At 43.8% G+C, this 23234-nt stretch overlaps 2 protein-coding genes across 2 annotated transcripts in view; both read left to right on the top strand.

Annotated features, from left to right (window-relative positions):
- The first annotated feature begins 2253 nt into the window (after nt 1-2253).
- Nucleotides 2254-7596, top strand: LOC139925852 (neuronal acetylcholine receptor subunit beta-2-like). The gene is made up of 4 exons (XM_071917354.2): nt 2254-2295; nt 2802-2911; nt 5655-6660; nt 7441-7596. Exons 1-4 carry the CDS (start codon nt 2269-2271, stop codon nt 7594-7596), a joined length of 1299 nt encoding a protein of 432 aa, XP_071773455.1. The 5' UTR covers nt 2254-2268.
- Nucleotides 7597-20487: 12891 nt separating this feature from the next.
- LOC139925867 (neuronal acetylcholine receptor subunit alpha-3-like) overlaps nt 20488-23234 on the top strand; it is a 21663-nt gene continuing 18916 nt past the window's right edge. Inside the window, exon 1 of the mRNA XM_071917374.2 lies at nt 20488-20566. Coding sequence (XP_071773475.2) covers nt 20509-20566 — 58 coding nt within the window. The 5' untranslated portion in view covers nt 20488-20508. The remainder of the gene's footprint in view (nt 20567-23234) is intronic.

The raw sequence follows: 23234 nt of genomic DNA, 5'->3' as shown, positions 1-23234 counted from the left end.
TGAGATGCTGGGTGATGTTCTTCATATTGGAAGTGGGTCCATTTTGGAATACTGTAACATGATAGTTTGACAAGATTAAAAGACTAACCAGACAATTAGCAGAGAGCCTAGTGGCGTCATTTATAAAAGTGCACTGATGATTTCTTTTACCACTTTACCTTAAAATATATGCGTCTCAGAAATGTGATTGTACACAAATGAACTTCAGTTTGAACAAATATGAATTCCTGAAACTAATCATCACTGATTAGTAGGGATGGGACGATACACTTATCTCACAATACGTTTCAATACGCGATATGGGGTTCACAATTCCATACAACCACGATACGTTGTGATAAATAAAAGTTCAATGACAACAAAGTGTGACTGCAGAATTATGTTTATTTCTGAGCCACAAATCTCTCTAGCGATGGCATTGGGTTGTTAGAATATAAACTACAATTTTAAAATGTCATTACAAAGTGTAAATAATATAATTTGGAGGGAGAGCTTGTGAAATTGTGATGGTCAAGCTGTCTCATTTGTGATTACTACAGTTGAATAAAATGTAGCTAATATCACAATTCATTTTTCTGCCCCACGATACGTATTGTCACATTTTTGTTTCGCGATATATTGAATTTCAATATATCATCCCATCCCTACTGATGAGTGTCTTCCCTCTTTGTACTGTGTTGTGCTGCACACAAAGTACGCCCTTCATTATAATACATGCTTTACTCATTAGAATATAACATATCTATACTCATGTATGTCATACCAGTTTCAGATTGGATCGAATCAAGCTGTCGAGCTGGAAAGTTCAGCTAAAGGTCACGTCAAGTCCAGGTTTATAAATACGCGCGCTCACATGGACTTCTACCTACGCACCAGATCAAACCCAATCAGTCAGAGAGCTCCCCTTAAATGTGGCCGCAGGTGTCTAGTCACCATGCCTAACAGTTTGAGACACACACATTATGCAATGTGGAGGCACCCTCAACATGCCGCGTGGCCCGGTACGAGCGCGTCGTTCCAATACTCACTCCACTGAGATGATGGAATTAGGGAAGCGGGATTCACAACACTGGAATGAGTTTTTGAAGCGATTGTGTGAACTGAGCTTTGACAGTTTTGGCATGGCGTCCAACAAAATGAGATTACATCACACTCTGGAAACTGTGCCACTATAGAATAGAATAGAATAGAATAGAATAGAGCATAATTTTTCCAGGCAGGTGGGAGTAATCATTCATGAGTCTTATACTGTTGAACAAACCCAGAATTTAACTGTTCTGTGCTGGAAATGTGGAATATGACCCAAATTCATCATAGTTAACGGAAACTAAATTAAATCTTGTCATGATTTTTTTTTTTTGTAATCTGAAGAAAACCAAAGATTCAAGAGATGGAAATTAACTATAATCTTACCCTCCAAAACTAAATAAAGTCATAGATAAAATCAATTTGAACTCTCTCCTGCCATTAAAGCAAAAATGGAAATATTCAAAACGGAAAATGCAAAACTATAATTCCCCTGGTGTGGACAGGATAGGAACTGGGCAAGGACAGATGCAGGACAGTCCAGCAGTATAGAAACAGATTTTACAGTGTGTGTGTGTGTGTGTGTGTGTGTGTGTGTGTGTGCAGCTGCCTTGTGCGCGGAGGTGGAGGAGCGGCTGGTGAACCACCTGTTGTCTCCGGAGCGCTACAACAAGCTGATCAGACCGGCCGTCAACAAGAGCCAACAGGTCACCATCTACATCCAGGTGTCTCTGGCCCAGCTCATCAGTGTGGTGAGGACACACACACACACACACACACACACACACACACACACACATACACACACACGCAGACATACATATAAGCATACATAAATGCATATCCACATACATACACATACACATGCATATATGGAAACATACACATGCACATACATTTACATATGCACATGCACAGATATACACACACACCACACTCACACAAACATAATTACACAACTACATTCCTACATTCATGAAGACTTCCATTCTCTAACAGCAGAATGTATCCTTAACATATATTGACCTTAACACCTAAACCTAAGTGTGTTTGTTCATCATGTTACCAACTTGAGACATTTATGCTGCATTCAGTGAGCCTCAGACATATGGAATACTATGGAGAAATTATACAGTATGCTGCAGATTTGGGTTTTATCTGATAATGAGACATTGAACCCCCCCAAGTTTAGATTTCTCTCTCTTCTGTCCGTCTGTGTTTCAGAACGAGAGGGAGCAGATCATGACCACCAACTGCTGGCTCACTCAGGTTCGTGTCCGCAGGCGTCCTCTTCTTCTTCTACTACTACCACCTCTCACTGTCACCACAAGCGTCTGACTCATTCTAATCGTTACATTGCATACACACAAACACACATATACATACAGCCTCATGTACATGAATCTAGGTGTAAGGAGGGACAGCCTGGATGTGCAGGAGTTTATGGAAAATGTGGAGAGACAGTTCAGCTGGCTAGTTCAGCTGATCGCATGGAGGGCAGATATGTCAGCACACTACTGTTTGAAATGTATGTTTGCCAGATCAGGAGTGACTAAGGCAGTGTGTGTGTGTGTGTGTGTGTGTGTGCGTGTGTGTGTGTGTGTGTATGTGTTTGTGTGCCTGAGCTCACATGTTTATGTATGTTTTTGGTTGCATATATTTAATTTTGTATCCCTTTGTGTGATTTTCTGCTTCTGCTTGCATGTGATTAGTCTGTATTTCACGTATCTCAATTTCTGTGTGTGCGTGTTTGTGTGTGTGTGTGTGTTCATCAGGTATGGAATGACTACAGGTTAATGTGGGACCCTGAAGAGTATGAGGGCATCAAGAAGGTCCGGCTCCCGTCGCAACACATCTGGCTGCCAGACATCGTCCTCTACAACAAGTATGTCAGCTCTGTGTATGAGGGACAGACAGAGTGTGTGTGTGTGTGTGTGTGTGTGTGTGTGTGTGTTTGTGTGCATTAAAAACTAAGTGATAAAGAGAGAAACAGAGAGAATGAACAACTTTACTCAGTCCCAAGAGCCCCATTTTCCCAAAATGTTTTTTCTCACATCCTCTTATGTCTCCTCCTATCCTCTCATCTCTTCATTTTTATCCCACTTCTCACTCTTTCAGGATAATGAACACAACCTGAAAGCTTTTGTTAACACGGTCAGAAGTGTCTGCAGACAGAGTCTCATCGTGACGAGTGCTCTTTCAAACAGCGGCCGGCCTGAGCCACTATGTTTCCTTCCTAATCTATCCCCGGCTAGACAGAGGTCACTGGGAATGACAGTCACGCTACAGTTACTGTACTAATATGAAGAGGGGAGGCAGGGAGGAGAGATTAGAGATTTTACATAGAGAGGGAGAGAGGGAGAGAGTTTGGGATTATGAAATTTGCAGGTTAGGCCAAAACAAACACGACCATAGAAGATGGAATATGAATTTTTTATGATTTTTGACAGCTGTAGCAGAGTTTTAGGTACCTTAAGGAGCTGCTTCTTTATTATGAGTTTCAATAGAGTTTTAGTGTCCCATGAGCTAAATGTTGTTTCAGAAGCTTTTCCAGTAAAATTCTTGGGAGAAACACTGAACTGTAGGTGTGATCGATCCAAGGCCGGACCGGGCCAGATCTGGGCAAAATATTACATTCATTTTTTTGATAATTCAATTGGAGCACTATCACAAGTCCCTTCTGTTATTTTGTCCCAGGGCATAAGTTGGATATGAGAAGATTTTCACTTTGTGTGTGCACCAGAAAGCATCTTGCAGCAAAATAAAATGTCTGCAAGGCAAACTCAAAACATGTGAACTCCAATTTTTTAATAAATTCAGCCAAGGAGACATTCGCCCCGCTGCCTCTATCCACTGGAGTGTTAGCTGGCAGACACGGAGGCTTTTGGGCCTCACCTGATCCGCAGCCCATATAGGTCAACACCTGGGTCTTTTTTCCTTCTGCTATTTGCTTGTAAAACAAATTACTTTCATCACAGAAATATAGTTAATATAGAACTCTGTGCTCTTTGGTGAGTGACAAATTGCAGCAATGACAGAAAATGATTTTTCTTTGCTGTTTGAGTTTTAGTAGAATTTGATTTGCCTTTGGCTCCATACTTGTTCAGCAGGGTGAAATGGATCCGCCAGATAATATACTGCTTTCTGTGTAGTTAAAAATGTTAACTAGTTGGATTTACAGTGGTTTGAATACTTAAAATGCACTGTATACAATAGCCATCTCATGGCAGTTTGTCTGTATAGGTGGTCATTGTGTGTGCCACAATGCCAGCAAACACATTGAAGAGATGTTACATGATACATTGCGCCTGCACCTTTGTTAAAAACCTGTGTAAATATAGCACCAAAATGAGAGTTGAGACAACATCTATAGTTTACTGTGCCATAAGAAAATTTTGTGCATGTTTGTCTTGATTTTGACCTAAAACAATGTCAAACTGATCCACAGCTCCATAGAGAATGAATTGATGGATAAGGTGACTGATGGTAACCAGGGTGATAAAGGGACATTTTGTGGTTTGTTACTCTTAGTGTGTGTGAAATGCTTGGGTAGTTCAGTTTAATTTAGCTTTGCAAAATGGCGTAAGTGAAAGCAACCCACTGTTGCTATAACTGCTTGGGCAGATGCAAAACTGTTAGGCTGACACAGGTTGATGGGCTCGCAGTTGCGTGGACATTAAGTTATACAGCATTTGACATCTGTTTGGGTCAGCAGTGCTGCCCGACCGTTTGTACAGGGCTCAAAGGCATTAAGCTTTTAAGAACACAGATTGCTGGTCAGCTTACAAGACCACATAAATGGCATTATGGCTTAAGAGGCAAAACGATATCAGATGATCAGCACTCCTCAGATACCGAGGTCTCTAGCCAAGTCTGGGGGAGCAGAGGTCGCAGCAGGCAGGTGGGGCCTCTGCATATTTAACCACTCTGCATATTCACAGCAGAGCATTAGAGAGCGAGTGTGATGGCTGGATTCCTGACCTGCTGTATAATTGATGGGCCACTGATGTATAATGCATCACCTGCAGCCTTGGTGAGAAGAAGAAGAAAAAAACCTCAATCTCAGCAGATTTGAGGTGCGGGTTAGGCAGTTGTCGCCATCTCACTGGGTGTGTCCCGATGCGGAGCTCTTCCCCTGGGACGCCAACAAATTAGACCCTACAGCCCGTAACTTTAAACACATAATTGTTGTTCGTGTCACCTCAGCAGACACACAGTAACGGTCAGCAGTACGTCTTCTGTACACACTACCACTCAACGTAATACATCGATTGACCCAACTTTCTTGTTCTTCTCTTGACAAGACTTAGTGCTGCAACACTGATTCTGTTGGCAGTCCGTGCTCAAATGCACTTAACAGGACGAGCTAGCTTCCGTTGAAAATGTAATGATTTTGACAAATGATGACAGATTGTCATAAAGTTTTAAAATGATGGTAGGGATTTCAACAACAATCTCCACCAGTTGCTTGGACACACTGAGGAAGAGTGTGGAGGGATCTTCCACTAAGCAACAGATGTATTTTTGTACTAACAGTGGTGGTTTTTCAATGATTCTAATTTGTCTTTCTCCTCTCCTTTTGCCTTTCTTGTACCTTTCTTTCTCTTATTCCACCTTCATCCTCTCAGTGCTGATGGGACCTACGAAGTCTCCTTCTACTCCAACGCGGTGGTCTCCAACAACGGCGAGGTGGCCTGGCTCCCGCCGGCCATCTACAAGTCGGCCTGCAAAATCGAGGTCCGCGACTTCCCCTTCGACCAGCAGAACTGCACCCTCAAGTTCCGCTCCTGGACCTACGACCACACCGAGATCGACCTCATCCTCCTCAGCGACTTTGCCAGCCGCGATGACTTCAAGCCCAGCGGCGAGTGGGACATCGTGTCGCTGCCCGGACGCAAGAACGAAGACCCCGACGACATCACGTACCTCGACATCACCTACGACTTCATCATCAAGAGGAAGCCGCTGTTCTACACCATCAACCTGATCATCCCCTGCGTCCTCATCACGTCCCTGGCCATCCTGGTGTTCTACCTCCCGTCGGACTGCGGCGAGAAGATGACGCTGTGCATCTCCGTCCTGCTGGCCCTCACTGTGTTTTTACTCCTGATCTCAAAGATCGTGCCGCCTACGTCTTTAGCAGTGCCTCTGATCGGGAAGTACCTGATGTTTACCATGGTGCTGGTCACCTTCTCCATCGTCACCAGCGTGTGCGTGCTGAACGTGCACCACCGCTCCCCCAGCACGCACACCATGCCCCCCTGGGTCAAGCGCGTCTTCCTGTACCGGCTCCCCTCCTACCTCTTCATGCGGCGACCCGGCAGCTCCAACATCCGCGAGCGGTTCCGGAAAAAGCACGAGCAGCGGTCGTACTCGGACCTGAAGCAGCGGGGGGCGGACGGGTCGCCGGCGGCCGGAGGGGCCGGGAGCTCGGCGGGGATGGCGGATTCCTCCTCGTCCTTCTACGTGAACGAGGAGTCGGCCAAGCGCTACGGCTGGAAGGTCAGCGACCTGTCGGAGAACACGGAGTTCAGGAAGAGGATGACGCTCAAGTGCAACATCGACGTGGAGGAGGCGGTGGATGGAGTGCGCTACATCGCTGAGAAGATGAAGAGCGAGGATGACGATGAAGGGGTGGGTGTTTGGAGAAAGAGTGTGTGTGTTTATGTGTATGTGTGATAAATCAAAATATGTGTAGCATGATGCTTATATGAGACACGCTGCAGCACATCAAGACTTTTAGGTTTAAGTATAGAACAATTGAGGACTTTGCGTATGCAAATGTGTATTTGTTTAGGATTATAGGATAATGATGCACAATGGCAATTAATTGCAGTTATACTAAGTTCTGGAAGAGCAACTTTGATTTCTGCGTGCAATCAGACACCAAATTTATCATAATGTTTTGCGTGATGAAAATTAGCCCCAACATCAGCAGAGCCACAAACACAGCCCACTGAGATACAAAGTGACTGCTCTCACAGCAAATTCATCACCGACTTTAATTCAGTGATCTCATGTGTATTCATGCCACGCCTTTATTATTATTTCAAGACAGTATCATAACAGCTAAAACCGCTGCAGTGTTTTATTGGAAAGAGAAACAGATAAGTGTTTAGTGTTCAAAAGTAACACTCAACAGTTACAATTCAGTTAATTTCAATTTAAAAGTAACAATCAACAGTCACTCTTCTTGATCCAATCCAATGTAATTGAACTCAACTCAGCTCAGCTCAGTTTTACTCAATTCAATTAAATTCAGTTCAGTTCAATTCAGTTCAATCAATTCACATTCAGCACCATTCAGGTCAGTTTCACTCATTTTAGTTCAACTAGCTTTACATTGCCAACGCAGTCAGGAAGCGCAACAGCGGCGACATTTAACATCTTTTAACAACTTTTCTCTCTCCCTAGATCATTGAGGACTGGAAGTACGTTGCCATGGTGATCGATCGTCTCTTCCTGTGGATCTTTGTGCTGGTGTGTGTGGTCGGGACGGTGGGCCTCTTCATGCAGCCCCTGTTCCAGAGTTACAACACCCCCACTCTCGACGACCTGGAGCAGAACTGAAACCTGAACATGAAACCCCTTTCACCCGGAAATGAACTTTGAGTCCCCCCCGGCCCAGAGACAGAGCTCTGATAACATTTTGACACTTTAAACTCACACCTCTGCCTCACACCGCACTCTCACTGATTTCCCTCTTTCTCTCGCACATGGAAAAGTGAGAGGAATAACTACAATGCGCTTTACCCCTTTAACCCTCCTTCCATCCCCTTCATCCTCCGCTTCACCTTTTATTCAAACTGTGAGGTGAAACTAGCATTCAGCATTCATCCTCTTTCTTGAGGATCAGTATGGCTCTCCACAGGCATAGAGACATTGCTTTCATTCATTCATTGATGGGGCCACAACAGGCAGAGACATGAGGTTTATTTTTTTTATTCTGAAGGAAATCCTCCTGAATTAGGTGAATTGAAAGTATATTGACCCCCAACATGGTTCACAGAGGTTCACCTGGCCAAGAGCAACTCAGGACTTGATTTTTCTTTCTCTTCAGAATATATTTGATTTTACTCTGTCTACCATCTTAGCTCTCTCTCTCCTCCTGCACAGCCTCAGTTATATTCAATCACTGCTCAATTATAACGGGCCTAACAGGACATTATGGGGCTTAGCATGCAAAAAACAAGGCTCTCGTCATCCTTTTATCATTCTGCTTTTAGTTGATTCAAAGAAAAGGAGAGAAAGAGAGAGAGAGAGGTTGAAGTGGGGCGCAAATTCTTTCTGCATTCTTCCAGAATTGTTTGCTGAGCCCAAAGATACACAAACCCCGCATAGAGACACTTACATGAGCAGACATGTGCAACACGCAAGCAACATGTGCCGCAGATATGAACACACGGGCCTGAGGGGACAGCACACCCCTGGATGAAGAGAAGAAGAGAGAGACAGAGAAGAAGAAGAAGAAGATCACCTCCCCGTATCCCCTTGCCAGTAGCACACATATGAATTTCTAATATTTGCCTTCAGAAGGAGAGCAGGAAAGGACAAAAAACAGCCAGTGGTCTTATTGTTGCGCTGTTATAAAGGAGAGGGGGGGGCGGGGGGGGGGGGGCACCCAGCCTGTTTTTCGCCACACACACTCTTGTGTGTCTGGCGGCAGCTTCTGGCCTGACTTGACAGACTGATCAAAGCGATAACAAACAGCGCTGCTTTTCCTCGGGGGTGAAAGTGTGTTGTGATGTTCAGAAGCAGTTGTGGTTTGAATGAGGGAGGGACGGAACAATAGGAAGCTATATAGCCCAAAAACATAAAAACAAACAAAAAAGAAAACCAACAACCGCAAGGCTGTCGTTGCTCACCGTGCTTCTTTTAAAGGTACAGTACGCTGGTTTCATCGAAGCAGTGCTCATTAGCATCCATCACCAAGGAAACCAGCAGCAATATTGTACAGTATTTTATACACATTGACCTGCTAGCAAATTGGCCAAACCGCGTCGAGTCTGGCTCTGCACTCGCTATATCTTCCATATCGTATGTTTGAACGTCGCAGTCTGTTCTCAGAGAAGCTACTTGAATCCGTGTGCAGTAATTATTTCCAAGAGGAATTGTAACTTTGTCACTGTCATCATGCATCATGCACTCGTCTGTCACTGCTACCAACGTTAGCCAAGGGAAAGGCGTACTGTACTAATCCAGCTGTATTGATTTGTCTCATCTCAACTGTTTTGTTTTCTCAGTGGATGGAATGAGACGTGCTTTTTTTTTTTTTTTTTTTTTTTCCACTGGCCAGTCATGTTAAGTGACTTGTTGAATTTTTGTCTGTATGGACAGTTGCATTGTGGGTACAAGCTGAGAATGACAGGAAGGGACCGTGCTGATGTCTTGCTAAATGGATCAATAAAGGGAAATGAAAGTGACGAGCAGGTCTGATGAATCACTCCAAAAAGCAGTGTTTTGAACTATACATATTAAACATTCATTCATATTGATTAGTCATTTCATGCTGCATTGTTTTTAATATTGTAACAACTTCTAACCATATAATTACAAGCATACATGCAACCAACGTCTCATTTTTGATATTAGGTTTGGATCGTTTAGAGGCATCACACACAAACACTATCTCTCTCTCTCTCTCTCTCTCTCTCTCTCACCCCTCTTTCTCTCTCTCTGCCCCCCTCTCCATGTGTCTCTCTTTCTTGATGTGTGTTTACCAGGCAGTGTGACCAACACTCTGTTACGAGAGCCGACTGAGGAGAAGCCTATACATCCTCCAGGATCTTTTCTAGGAGCACAACCTCACAGATTGCTGGGCTGCGTTGAGATGACTCAGAGCTGAGCAGATTCTCCCAGGACATGGCATTTTGGACAGAAGTTTCTGGAGTGCATGGCTCTGGGCGCTCTGTATGTCTGTGAATTGTCCGGGGGTTGGGGCTAAATGTTAGTCAGCTGACTAAGGCTTCATTAGAAAGTCTCGTCTCCCCGGGGTCGTCACTTCGCCTTGTGTTAGTTTAAGACGGCAGCGAGGAGACACGCCCGCTAACTTGGGCACCGAAAAAAAAACACAAGTGGGTGTATAGGGACACAGACACACACACACACAGTCATAAGCTGGGAAAATCATAACGCATAAGTGTTATGATGGGGTCTCTCCTCTTTATCAGAGAACAGCTGCTTCGTAAAATGTGCTGTAGGCCTAAAAAGAAGCCAGCAGCATCAGCTATCAATATTCTGTGGTATAATGCTGATGTGGGCTATTTGTTGGTCACATGACATTGCTGGGTTTATAGTTGTTCATTTTACTTCACACACTACTTATAATTACTTTACTTATTGTAATTAGCAACAATAGCAACATTAGCCTAAATGTCATATTCACCATGTGGCCTGTGTGTGTCCGCATGGATATTTTAAGCCATTTTTCCCCCTTTTCTCAGAACAGATAAGTACATGTTCTGCTGTTTTCCATCAACTGCTGCTGCATCCAGCAAAGATACTACTGCATCATGATTTTCCAGCAAAGACTGCATCATGTCTCTCTCTCTCTCTCTCTCTCTCACACACACACACACACACTCACACACACACGTACACACACACACACAATCAAACAGTGACATAATCCCGCAGACGGAGTGACAACCATTGAATTGGAGTTGGGTTCAGCAATTATAGCTCGTGTTTGTACCTCCCCCCCCCCCCCCATCCTCCCATGTGCATATTGGTATGACTCATAAATTAGATATTTGACGTCTGCATCAATTTCCATTAAGAGAGTGGCTAGTGGAGAGTGGGGAGGGTTGGGGGTTGGAGGGGTCAGTGGATTAGAAAGTCCGCCTATCGATCATGTTTTTCTGCTTTTTAAACATCCCATAAACCCTCCACACAAATATTTAATGAGTGATTCCTTTCCCATCTTTTTCTGTTGCGTAATTTTCCTATACAGGTTTCTTTTAATGACCAGTCCTGTCAACCATGATGACAGCTTGATTCTTAAAACTCATGTAATTTGATACTTGAATTTTGCAGAAACAAATTGTTGGTAGTTGGAAAATGAAGAAGCACTCCGGTTTATCTACCCCATGCAACTGAGTGGACCCTTACAGTGTGTTCACACTGTGAGCAACTTGGTTGATGGGTTGCATTTTGACCCATTGTGAGCAATGCAAGAAGTTCTAATTGCATCTGTGTACTGGTGACCAGTACATAGACTTTGTAGCTGCAGACCAGTAACTGGTCTGCAGCTACAAAGTGTTGAACTGGCAAATCATGTATGCTGCTGTGGTATCGCCTTTCATAATGTTGTTATGTTGTTTTAATCAGTTGCCACAGCTTCCACCAATTAGGTAGTATCAATTGAAAAACAGAAAAACTCACCCTGACCCCAACGATGGATGCAACCACTCTCCAAGCACTGTGTAGAGAACTGGGAAGCTATCAACCTCCCTTCCATTTTGCACTTACCAAGTAGAACTATTGAAATCACATCGGTAGGGAAACAAGGAAGTGTGAACATCTAATTGGCTGTTGACTGTTGATGAGTTTGGTTCAGCAATGGCCAACTTTACTCAGCCAACAAGCTTGTTGACCATCTACACATTGGCCAAGTTCCCTGGTCACTCAGCTCTATAGGAAATGAATGGACTTCTGGTGACTTGGTGCTCACAGTGTGAACGCATGGTTATCCACAGTCTTCAACAAAACTAAGCACATTGATACGTTAATACATTCTTTGTACACCATCAACTCTGAAATGTATTGTTTTAAGTTAGTGGGAAGAATGGTCACAGGCACAAGGGTTGTCAACAATGTACACAAATATATATACATAAAGACTGTATATATATATATATACAGTCTTTATGTGTGTATATATATATAGACCATGACACCAGTGCACCCAGGCCCATTTTTCAGGGTGAAAAACAGCATGGAAAAGTGAATGGAAAGTCAGGCTGGGAGAGTTGAAGTAATGGTCTCCAGGTCTGATCGGGAAGCGTGACGGAAGAGATGAGACCAGATGCAGGAGATTGTGTGTGTGTATGTGTGTGTGTGTGTGTGTGTGGGGGTGATAGGGAGGGAGAGAAGGAGAGCCATGATAGAGGGAGAGGAGCAGGGAGGGAGAGAGGGATGATAAAGGCCGGCCATAAACCAGAGAGACCAGACTGCTGCAGTCTCTTAGAGTGAGAGAGGAGCCGACATCAAAGGCCATTTCACGCCATAGTCAGAGATCAATATGCATTTATTATTCCCAGAGAGGCAAACATACACGCACACACATATTTTATGTGTATGGATGCATGTATGCAAACATACATATACTCACAAAGGCACTGACAGGCAAGCAAGCAGCCATACACAATTGAAATGTGAATGTGTAAATGTTTTCAGATTCCATCTTGAATAAGATGCACCCACATGCATGAAACACACACAGAAAATTATAGATTTACAAAACTGAAATCCCATGTCATATTTTTTCTTAGTGGCTTTTGGTCTCAACACTTTGATATAGAAACTGTGGCTGGAATGATGACTTCTGGCTGAATTAGTTAAAAAAACGATTAATAAGTCATTGGCTTTTTAGACAGAGATGGATAAGTACTGTAGAAACCAAGAGGTCAAAGGTCATGCAGACACACATACGCATACACACACACACACACACACACACACACACACACACACACACGCACACACACAAAAATAAGCAATCTTCTATTCTAGCATCAGCTCTCTACATCCACACATTTCTCTCTTCTCTTCTCTTCTCTTCTCTTCTCTTCTCTTCTCTTCTCTTCTCTTTTCTTCTCTTCTCTTCTCTTCTGTGAATTTGCTGTATTCAAATATGCAAATCCACCTCAGAACCAACTGTCAACAGCCCTTGATCCGCTCCCTGTAGCCCGCTGCCCTCCATGTCCCCCATTATCCTCCATCGGACATTCCTTCAGGATTTATACCTGCCATTCTGGCTGCACGGTCGATATTTATGAACTACATTACTGCATTAAAGAATGTGTAGCTGCCGTGCCGAGTCCGGGGGCCGATCGATCCTTCCCACCGAGCCGCTGAGCGTCTAGGTGCCAGCTACTGCCAACTAGTGGTCATACGAGGCATTACAGGGTTTGATGGTCCTCTCAGTAACAGTAGTAATAGGAGTAGTAGTCCTGCTGCTACTACTACTAATAATAATACTAATGATGGGTGCACATTTACCAATCATTTGGGACAGTGGGGTGGTAAATATACATATTTCTCAAAGTAAATCTGGTAATTCTATTAATTTCCCTGTTATTGTGGGTCTCTCACACTCCTTAAGTTACAGATAACACATCATGTATGTCCTAAACTGTCCTGAGCTCTGCATCTGAAGGCTTTCTGAATAAGCAGATTATGATATCGGCTCTCTATTGGTCGCTGATACTCTAGATCGTTATTAACAAGTTATTGGCCTCATGGTATGGTAGAGTTTTTTTTTCGAGAGGTAAGTATGTTTTGGTGCATGTTAGCCCTTTCTGTAGAGCATCTACTGTTAGAGTCACTGCTAAATTCAATCAGGCATCAATTTCAAGGCCAGGAGAGAACTATGTTGAACAAAGAGGCTGTCAAAACACAGACTTATCTTATCCAGCCACCGCGCATGAAAAGGCAAACACACCAACGCATGCCAGCTTGTGGAAAAATGATTTGTTTTTCTGATCACCTGCCGGATACCACTGTTTGCAATTTTCTGATTATAGTCATTATGTGAGCCGCTGATCAAAATCGGTTAAATAGTCCAGTTTGACACTTAGATACAATGGCCCATAAATCACCAAATGACTCCAGGGGTATTAATAAAATGTTTCTAACACATTAAAAGCAATTGCTTGAAACTGTATAACTGGTAGATCATCTCTGGTGGCAAAAAGGTGCCAAACGATCACACAGATGTCATCTCTGTTATATTCCATCTCCCTTTTCCTGAAGGTTCCGCCGAAACTGTTCCAGGTAGTAGCTAGCTATCCACAATATTTGACAGCCGTCCAAATAGAGCAGAAATGAATTCTCGCCATAAGACAGTTCCCAGTGCTTTATAACCCAACTTTCGTTCACGTAATCTGACCGTACCATAAGCCTTGGGCGGCCATATTTGTCTCCTTAGAGGCAGCCAGTTAACTGATGTCAGTCAGAGCACAAGACAGACAAAGAGAGAGGAAAAGGGGGGAGAAAAGGGGAAGGGGGGGGTTGAAAGCATGGTAAATAAATTGTCACAATACACTGTATGTGTGTGGTTGCTTGTGGATTTGTCCGTGTGCGTGTGTGTGTGAGAGAGCAAGAGAGAGAGGGAGACTGAGAGAGAGATCGTGGGAAAAACCAGGGAGCAGAGAGATGGCAGTTTAATTAGCAGCGAAGGGCTTTAATCAGATAACTGTGATTCGAGCAGCACAGAGACTTTAATTGGTTGCCGGCGGCTGCAACAGGCCACAGCATGACCAAGCAGAGGAGCGTACAGTGGGAGCGGTATAAATGGAAAATAGGACGGACACTCGCTCCCGTGTTAATGGGTCTGGAGGGACGAGCACTATGGGGAGAGAGGAGGAAAAAAGGAGCGATGAGTAGCGGTTAATGGGTAAAGGGTGAGGAGGGGAGCGAGGAGCTGAGCGCTGCGGGGTTGAAGAGGGCAGAGGGCGTAGCGTGACTGGAAGGACGGGATGAGCTGCCAGAGGAAAGGGGATGCTGAGGGCTTGTAAAAGGGGTTGGGGGTAGAAAGAGAACAGGGGAGAAGGGGATTATGGGAGGAAGGCTAAAGGGTTTGGATGGGGTAAAGTTGGTTAGAGGCAAGGGAGGGAAGTGGTGAGAGGTCAGAATGCTCACTCATCTTTATCATCTTTCAGATCAAATCTTAGTCATCTTCCTATGAGTCAGTAAAAAGAAAGTTCCTACATACATACAGTATATACATCAATTAAAACTGCAATATGCAACTTTTTTGACATTAAAATAACCAGAAATAAACATATATGTTTGCCTGAAATTGGCTTTTCAATGATGTGCAGGATGTTTTGGTATGTATACCATTTGCTGTGGGTGGTTTTTCCAGTGGTGAGCTGGGTTGTGGCTATTAAATGCAGTGAAGTCATAGCAACAACAATAAAGAAAGAAGAATGAAACGAACGAAAGAACAGTGAAGCTAAACATATCATCAAGATGAGTGACAGCTGTCGGGGCGGAACCTTGACCAACTGAGGGGGAGGAGGGCGGGACTAACAATACACTTCACTGCCTCAAGGAGAAAAGTTGCACATTGTAGCTTTAATTGATTTTAGGATTGGAGGCATTTCTCCAAGCAACAGCCAGTGTTTCCCCACACACATACAAACACTTTCGATCAAAATAGCCCATGATGTAGAAAAAAAAAACATAAAAAGATTACACCCCCCTATCCGCTCTCTCCTCTTGTGTCCCTTATACCTTTCTTTACCTAACAGCTCCTCTTTTTTGTAGTTCTGTTTTATCGCCCCTTTCCTGTTTTCTCCCATCTTCACCTCTAATTTTAGGTGTCAAATAATTAGTCGTACTTCTGCAGAAGAGGGATATCCCAAAACCCCTAGACAGAGAGGGAAGGACCAAAAAAAAATGCGAGGGAGAGGCATAAAAACAAAATAGAGAGAGACCGAGGCCAGGAGAGACAATGGGAGAGAGAGAGAGAAGCCAACAGAGATATGAAGATGAAAGAGGGGAGAGAGGAGGGTGGGAGGAAAGAAAGAAAGAGAGATGAAGAGCCATTAGGTTCAGCAAAGGAGAGAGAGAGAGAGAAAGTGCGTAGGGTTGACGGGAATGAGGCAGGACAGTCCTGTCTGACACACAGCGCCGTAACTGCACTTGCCCTTTTCCTTTGCCTCTGTTGTCTCTGTTGTCTCTGCCAGGCCCTTGAGGTCCTTCTGCTTTGTCTGAGCTGTCTGACCAGATGCCTGCTGTTATTTAGCAGTCCGACTGGCTGTGAGAGAGAGAGAGAGAGAGAGAGAGAGAGAGAGAGAGGGAGAGAGAGAGAGAGAGGAGACAAAGTGAGCAGGAAAGAGAGCAGAAGACACAGAGTGAGTGTGAGGGCGAGGGAGTGTTTTGTGCAACCCCCCCCCCCCCCCGCCTGCTCTGTTGGAAGGTAAGCGGTGCGTGGGACGTCACCTCGGTTGGGGACGGTCCCGCGACACCAGCCGACTGACTGTGACACTCCGAGGCGATGGATTCCTCCTGCGAACCTGACTAATTCCTGCCTCGCTCCAACTGCTCCGTCTCTTTGTACTCATCCTTTTTGCCTTCCTCCCTCTCTCTTTCTGTCTTCCTTTATTTCTTCAGTGAGCTGCGCTGTGACTGCCTGTGTGTGTGTGTGTGTGTGTGTGTGTGTGTGTGTGTGTGTTAAGGCTGTCTGCTCATCTTGGAAAGACAAAGCAATCTGACACTGGCACGCAAGCATACGTGAACACACACACACACACACACACACACACATAAATGCTTTCATGCACAATGCTCCTTTTATAGGCAATACCTGTAAATTTGGGACACATTCAATCATCCAATGATCAGCGATGCACTCATTCACACAGGATTGAAAGAGGATTGACAGACATCCAGACTAAGACTATCCTTTGCTTTATGTACAACTGTTAGTTAGTGTTTTTATATTTACAATTTCATTGAATGTTTTTTCTGTCTCATGCACCGACAGAATGTTTTCTAAATCTGGGTCTGTGGCGATTTAAAGTATAATGCTGCAAAAAAAGAAGAAGAATGACAAATCTGTTTTTCTCACTACTGTATATACACTGAATGTACAAAATATTAGGAGACTTACTTTTTTGATGAAGTACACTGATGAAGTGAATCCAGGTAAAAGCAAGTAATTATCTCTTATTGATTTCCCTTATTAAATCTCTACCCATCACAAAGGAGGAGATGTAGATAAAGAGAAGAGGACGAATTAGAGAAGGATTTTTAAGCTTTGAGATACTTGAGATGTGGATTGTGTAAAAGGGGCTGCAGTTCAATATCAGGAAGATGTCCCTAATATTTTGTACATTCAGTGTATATTCAGAAACTACAACACTAAAAAGGTAAACATCTACCTCTAGCCGTGACCTTGGCGTATCATACATTTGCGATCCCTCTTGTATCTTTCCCTAAGGGCCAATTATATAATTATATATCTATAACCAATAATCACATGATGTTGGAAAACAGGTATTACCAACATATCAAAATAGGTTTCACAAAAGCAGATAGAAACTACTCTCAGCATACAAAGTGATGCTGGACTGTTACTGTCAATCCATCTTAGATCTCAAAAAGTCATTTTTCCTTTAAAAATGTCCTTGAAATGTAACGTCAGATATAGTCACAGGCAAAAATCTGTAATAAATGTTAGAATTCAAATTAATGACAAAGGTCTCAGATTGACCTTCTGACCTTAAATCTCACTGCCATGACAAAAATGCCACCAATTATTTGTTTTTTTTGTGTGTTAAACATCAACAGTGCTTCTGTAAATATGCATCACAGTTTGTATCTCTCCCAGAGCCATGGGAATGGACTTGCTGGGAAAGCATGAGAAAAAGGGGTGGAGAGACAGGGGGGAGAGGAGGAGAGAGAGAGAAAGAAGGTGAAGAGAGACGAGATAGTGGCTAAGAAAGTGAAGTGGTGCGACCTTTGGGAAAAAAACAGAGCAAGGGAGAGACAGAAAGACAGAGAAAGAGAAAAAGAAAGGACTCCCAGTGTTTCTCCCCAGTGTGGGCCGGTGGGTGGAGACTCCTCCTCAGCTTTCCTCTCTGCGTCTTGCTGAATCGAAAAAGAAATTTCCGGAAATAGACGCTCGCCGGCTCTGTCACATTGAAGCACATCACACAGGCAAATTTGCCTTCCTGCCTCTCTTCTCTTCTCTTCTCTTCTCTTCTCTTCTCTTCTCTTCTCTTCTCTTCTCTTCTCTTCTCTCTTACCCTCCTCTCTGACTCACTCTCACTGTTTCTTGTCCTGTATTCTGGAGCCTTTTAACATTTCATGCTGTGCTGATGTTTGTGAATCTCACCCTCCCTCCCTCCCCCTCCCTCTCTCTCTCTCTCTCTCTCTCTCTCTCTCTATTAGATCTCTATATCTCTTTTATTCCACCCACCACCCCCTCACTGTGTCTCTTCCCCCCAAAAGAACTCTCTTTACTCTGTATCTTGCTTTCTTTTTCTCTCTTTTTTTTGGTTCTTTTGCTGTACCATGCCACCTACTGACTTCACACCCACAATGACAAAACTAATTGACTTTAACTCACCCGACTCACCCGACTCCCACCGCTAACATGCAAGGCACTTTGTACTGTACTTGAACAAGCAGCAGCGGCGTTGCGTCACGCGTTGCATCAGACCCACTGGTCCCACTTCCACACTGCAACTGCTGTGAAACCGATTGTTGTCTGATGTGGTGGCAGTATGCAATACGGCCTCATTGTATGAATGAACACCCTGCTTCAAGCATAATGAAGGTTATCTAATGTTCATGAAATGTGTTGATAAAAAACATGGCGGGACAGATGGCGTCCACCCGAAGCTGCACCGGACAGTGCTGCGTGTTGTTTTTTCCTTCTCTCTCCCTCTCTCTTCCCAGGTGTGTATGTATGTGAGTGCGTGTCCACACATGCGCAAGTGTGTGTGTGTGTGTGCGTGTGTGTGTGTGTGTTTACTCATGGTTAGAAGCAGATATGGGAGTTTATGCCAGGTAAGCGGATTAGGAGGAGAGAATGTGTGGCAGAGGAGATACAAACACATCTAACGCTGCTGAAAACTCAAATGTATAGTGGGCGTGCACGCACGCACGCACACACACACACACACACACACACACACACACACACACACACACACGCACACAGACACAGACGCAAATACAGGCACACATGCATGCACAGACGCATTCACTTCCATGAAATATTAAGGGTCAAATCAACCAAAACGAAACGCTATTTCTGTTCATGTTGTTTGTTGAGGTAGAAAATGACCTCAGTGGAGCAATTCGCCCAACTGAGTGTTTGAGTCCTACAGATGGATTTCAGTCATTTAGGAAAAGAAGGAGGAGATGCTTTGCATGTTGACGCTGCATACAGTGGCTCTACATAGTTTTCAATGGGACGGTGAAAAAATAATCCTGGAAATCCTGGAAATAATAATAACAAATACCTGCAAAAATGACAGACTCCCATCAGACGTTTCAGTCATTAATGTTAAATTAATTTCAAACCTAGCTTCTATTGCATTGTTTGTTTGTGTTTTCTTAAAGAGGCAACAGCCTGAAACTGAGCACAGCATGCTCCGGAATCATTTTAAGTGCAATTTCATATAGTGCTGCTAAGCATTAATAGCTTTCCATTATATGGAGAGGGTCGACTGCAGCCTTCAAGACTCTATTATACAGCAGCTAATGCTTTAAGCTGCCTGATCATTGTTATGCGTACAAAATCAATTAAGTGACTAAATAGGTCATTTACAGCTCAGCAGTAAAAATATGTGAAGTTATTGTGTACATGTGTGTGTATGTGTGTATGTGTAGGTGTGTGTAGGTGTGGGTGTGTGCCTGTCTTTCTCGCTAGCTACTAAGTTGAATAGTATAGGGAGGATACTTTTGCTTTGGATTAGAAATATTTGAGTTACAATTGCAATTCTAGTTGTTCTCCTTTGTTCAAACACTATTCAGGAAGGTGGTGTTAGATAGATAGATAGATAGATAGATATTCCTCATTCTGCTGAACTGCAAAGATATCCAGTTTAACAAGTCCAGCTTCAAATCTTATTTTCCTGAAAACAAGTGGGAAAATTCTGCCAATGGGGTGAGATTATTTCATGTTTCTAATGCAGATCAACTTATTTCAAGAATTTAATTTGAATAGGCTACTTGAATTTGAATTTAATGGCATTTGAATCAAGTATCATTTTTTTTTATATTTGTGAATAATCTGCCTTATTCTGCCTTGTTTCAACATATTGACACTTGTCTCCGGAAAACTCCTGAAGTGAAAGTGTATTGGGAACAAGTCACGCACCCACTGGCAGATTTTTTGACTTGTTTTAAGATAAAACTGAGTATTAATGATTTAAGATGGACATTGTTGCTGTATGGCGACCCAGAAAACTGAGAACAGCTGCACCAGACCTTCAGACAACGCGCTTTCCAAACTGATCACCTTTGGGTCAACAGGGAATCGGGTCGTGGAGTTTCGCTCGTGGGTGGGTGTGGGTGAGTGTGTGGGAGGGGGAGGAGGGGGGCGGGACGTGCTGAAGTTGTCCATGTCGGGAGAGCGCACGGCGACTCCAACCTCTCCACGCTCGGAAGCGCAAGAGGCAAAAAAATGTTGCTCTAATCTTCAGCCTGTACAGACGCCCGTCGCGCTAAGCAGGAGCTCATTCATCGGTAACACCATATTTTATCTGCAGAGAGAACTCGCCCAGCGCCGATGTATCGATGAATTTCCCCGGGAAACTAACAACCGTCCTCGTGCTGGTGCTCCTGGCAGCGCAAGGTAAGGCACGGTGCGCCATGAGCCGCGCGGGGCTCGTTGCGCTAAGAAAGTACTGCAGTACTTAGTATACGATACTTAAAATGAATGTTATTACCTTACTTATGACTCGGTAATGAGCGGTAATTCGTTACGCTACTCGTTACATCACTTTTCCGTTACCCTCCACAGCCACCAGCACCCCAGATTACCTCTCCCGTGCGCTTCTGTGTGAACGATCGGGGAAAACAAACAGCGCTGATGCCCAATCGATTAAATCAAATCTCCGGATGGGATGTATTTCCCTTATATTTCCCATATATTTCCCCCATATTTCAAGAAATAAGTAAACTTTGCAGCAATTTCTCATCTAAGCTGGTTGAGAGGACGATGACTAATTCTAAGGAAAGCGAATAAGGGGATTAACGCATCTTCAACCTGACATTTAGAGGGATGATAATAAAAGCACACATACATATTTCATTGGTAACTTTATTACACTACTGTAACTGAAGTCGCAGTTGTTTACGCGTTACCACCCGACACTGTCCATGTTCATGAAGGGAGTTACCTGGCAGAGTTTAGGAGCGCACAACTCAGAGCTAAACAAGAGCTCATGTGTTAGAAATGAAGTTTAGTTGAGATGGACTTGAGTGGAAACGCATATTTGAATATTTTCACCGTTAATTTTAAAACTAAAAGGATGCTCTCTGCTCTCTGCCTGCGCGCGCTTCCCTGCGTCCTCCGCTCCATCGAAAACTCCTGTCCTACATCTTTAACGGAGGGAATAATTGCATTGCCTTTTCCACGCTGAGCATTTGTGTTCATGTGTTTTGACAACAGAAACAGACCCGTCACTGAAATATCTTACCCCAAAGTTGTATAAAGTCAACGTTACTCCCCATACGGTGTGGGGAGGGAGGGAGCCTAATATGACCTGGATCTACTGAATCATTTAAACAAGATATTTCCACATGCATACCGGGGTTACGTTTTCCCCGGAGATGATGATCAGTGGTCGTGACATGTCGCATTATTAATACCCGATACCTCAGCCCCCGGAGCCACCGTGGAGTAGCCATCCGTGCACAACGAACCAACACATGGGTGGCATACGTTTCCCCAGCCGCTCGTTGCCTGTCAATGCTGATCTCATCCCCGGCAAATCCCTACAGATGTTCAGGGCTATAGGCCTATTTAAGGTCTGTTAAACCTGAACTTATAGTGGTACACAGCCCTAACGATAATAATGTGATAATTAACCCCCCTAGAGAAATTATGTTTTTTTCTTTTCTCTTGGCTCCACAGGGAGGTCAGAGGTCAGGGTGAGATACAGAGCAGCACCTGGAGCTGGTAGGGATTCAGAAAGGATGGATGCTTGTCTGGGTCTGCTAGTTGAAGGACGGTCTCTATAGGCCAACCTGCCGCTCCAGCAAAGCCAAACTTTCAGTGCAACCTTCAAGAAATACTGTAAAATCTCTCTCCCCATGTGATTTAATGTCACTAGTAACTGCTTTTTGTTGGATCACTGTGGCCTATTTTCTATTCTTTGTTTTGCTCTGTGTCTGACTGTTCTGTTTCTCCCTTTCCTCTTGTTTCCAGATTCACCTCTATGCGTATTTTGTATTTTCTGTTGCGTTTGGTTCATGTAAGGCCTCCAGTCTCCTGTGTACTCTGAGACAGAGGTTTTTGAAGTGCGGTCCTTGAGTGGGTCCCAGGGGGCCCAGAGCAGAACAAAGAATAGTTAAATGCTTTAAAGCAAAACTTAGTGCTGCGTTCACATGCAAATTAATGGTTATTTTAATCCTGAGTTTTATCTTATTTCATGTCTCCCCACTAAGAGTACAGAGACAGGTTTCTGGGGACAGTGTCTTCTCAGATGGTGGTCCCTGGCATAATGTGTATCTATTTGGAGGATAAAAAGTAACTTGCTTCAAAGTGGTAATCTGTGAAATATCTTTTTTTTGCTGTCGTTTTTTATTTATTATTATTTTGCTGACATCTTGGTGCTCAGCGGTCATTGCTGTGGTGTTTCTGCACTGCTCCTCCCAGAGATCACGTGTCAATCAAACAGTGTGTTCTTCCTTGGATTTTCTGTTGATGAAGTTGGAGTTTCTTTTCTTTGTCTGTTCAGCCATGGTGGCTATCGCTGCTCATGCTAACTACCCAGTTCTTCTTCTGTTTCTTCCAAATAAACCGCTGTTGCTGCTGCCAGAAACGCAAAACACATCACGTCCTGTGTGCCAGAGGACAGACACCAGGTGTTTGGAACAGCAAATGTCAAATCTTTCATGACCTGGCTATAGGTAGAATCGCTATTGTGCTATATTAATCAGCAACAGAGAGTAGAAAAACTGACATTTATACAAAAATGTTGTGACTTTACTTTAAGGCCATCAGTGCTGCAGTTTGTCCCAGGCCCTGCTCTCCACCCAGGGGAACAACACTAAGTGCCTTCATATTGTGACACTCCAGTTGCCATGTGAGAGACAGTGGCTTCACACTTCCTTTAGCTTAACACAGACAGAGAGTCAAGGGGAAGAGACGCATGTCCGTATGACACCAAGATGGAGTCTTTCTCTCACTTTTGTCTCTCTCTGCCTCTCTCTCTCATTGTCATTTGTCTGAAAGATTTGCCACAGCCGACTGCTTTGTTGCTTTGCCCTTGAACTGAGGCGGACTTTCAAAAGGA

Source organism: Centroberyx gerrardi, chromosome 16 (genome assembly GCF_048128805.1).
Source record: "Centroberyx gerrardi isolate f3 chromosome 16, fCenGer3.hap1.cur.20231027, whole genome shotgun sequence".
Lineage (NCBI taxonomy): Eukaryota > Metazoa > Chordata > Actinopteri > Beryciformes > Berycidae > Centroberyx > Centroberyx gerrardi.
Note: the sequence above shows the minus strand (reverse complement) of the source record. Positions and strands in the feature narration are given on the sequence as shown.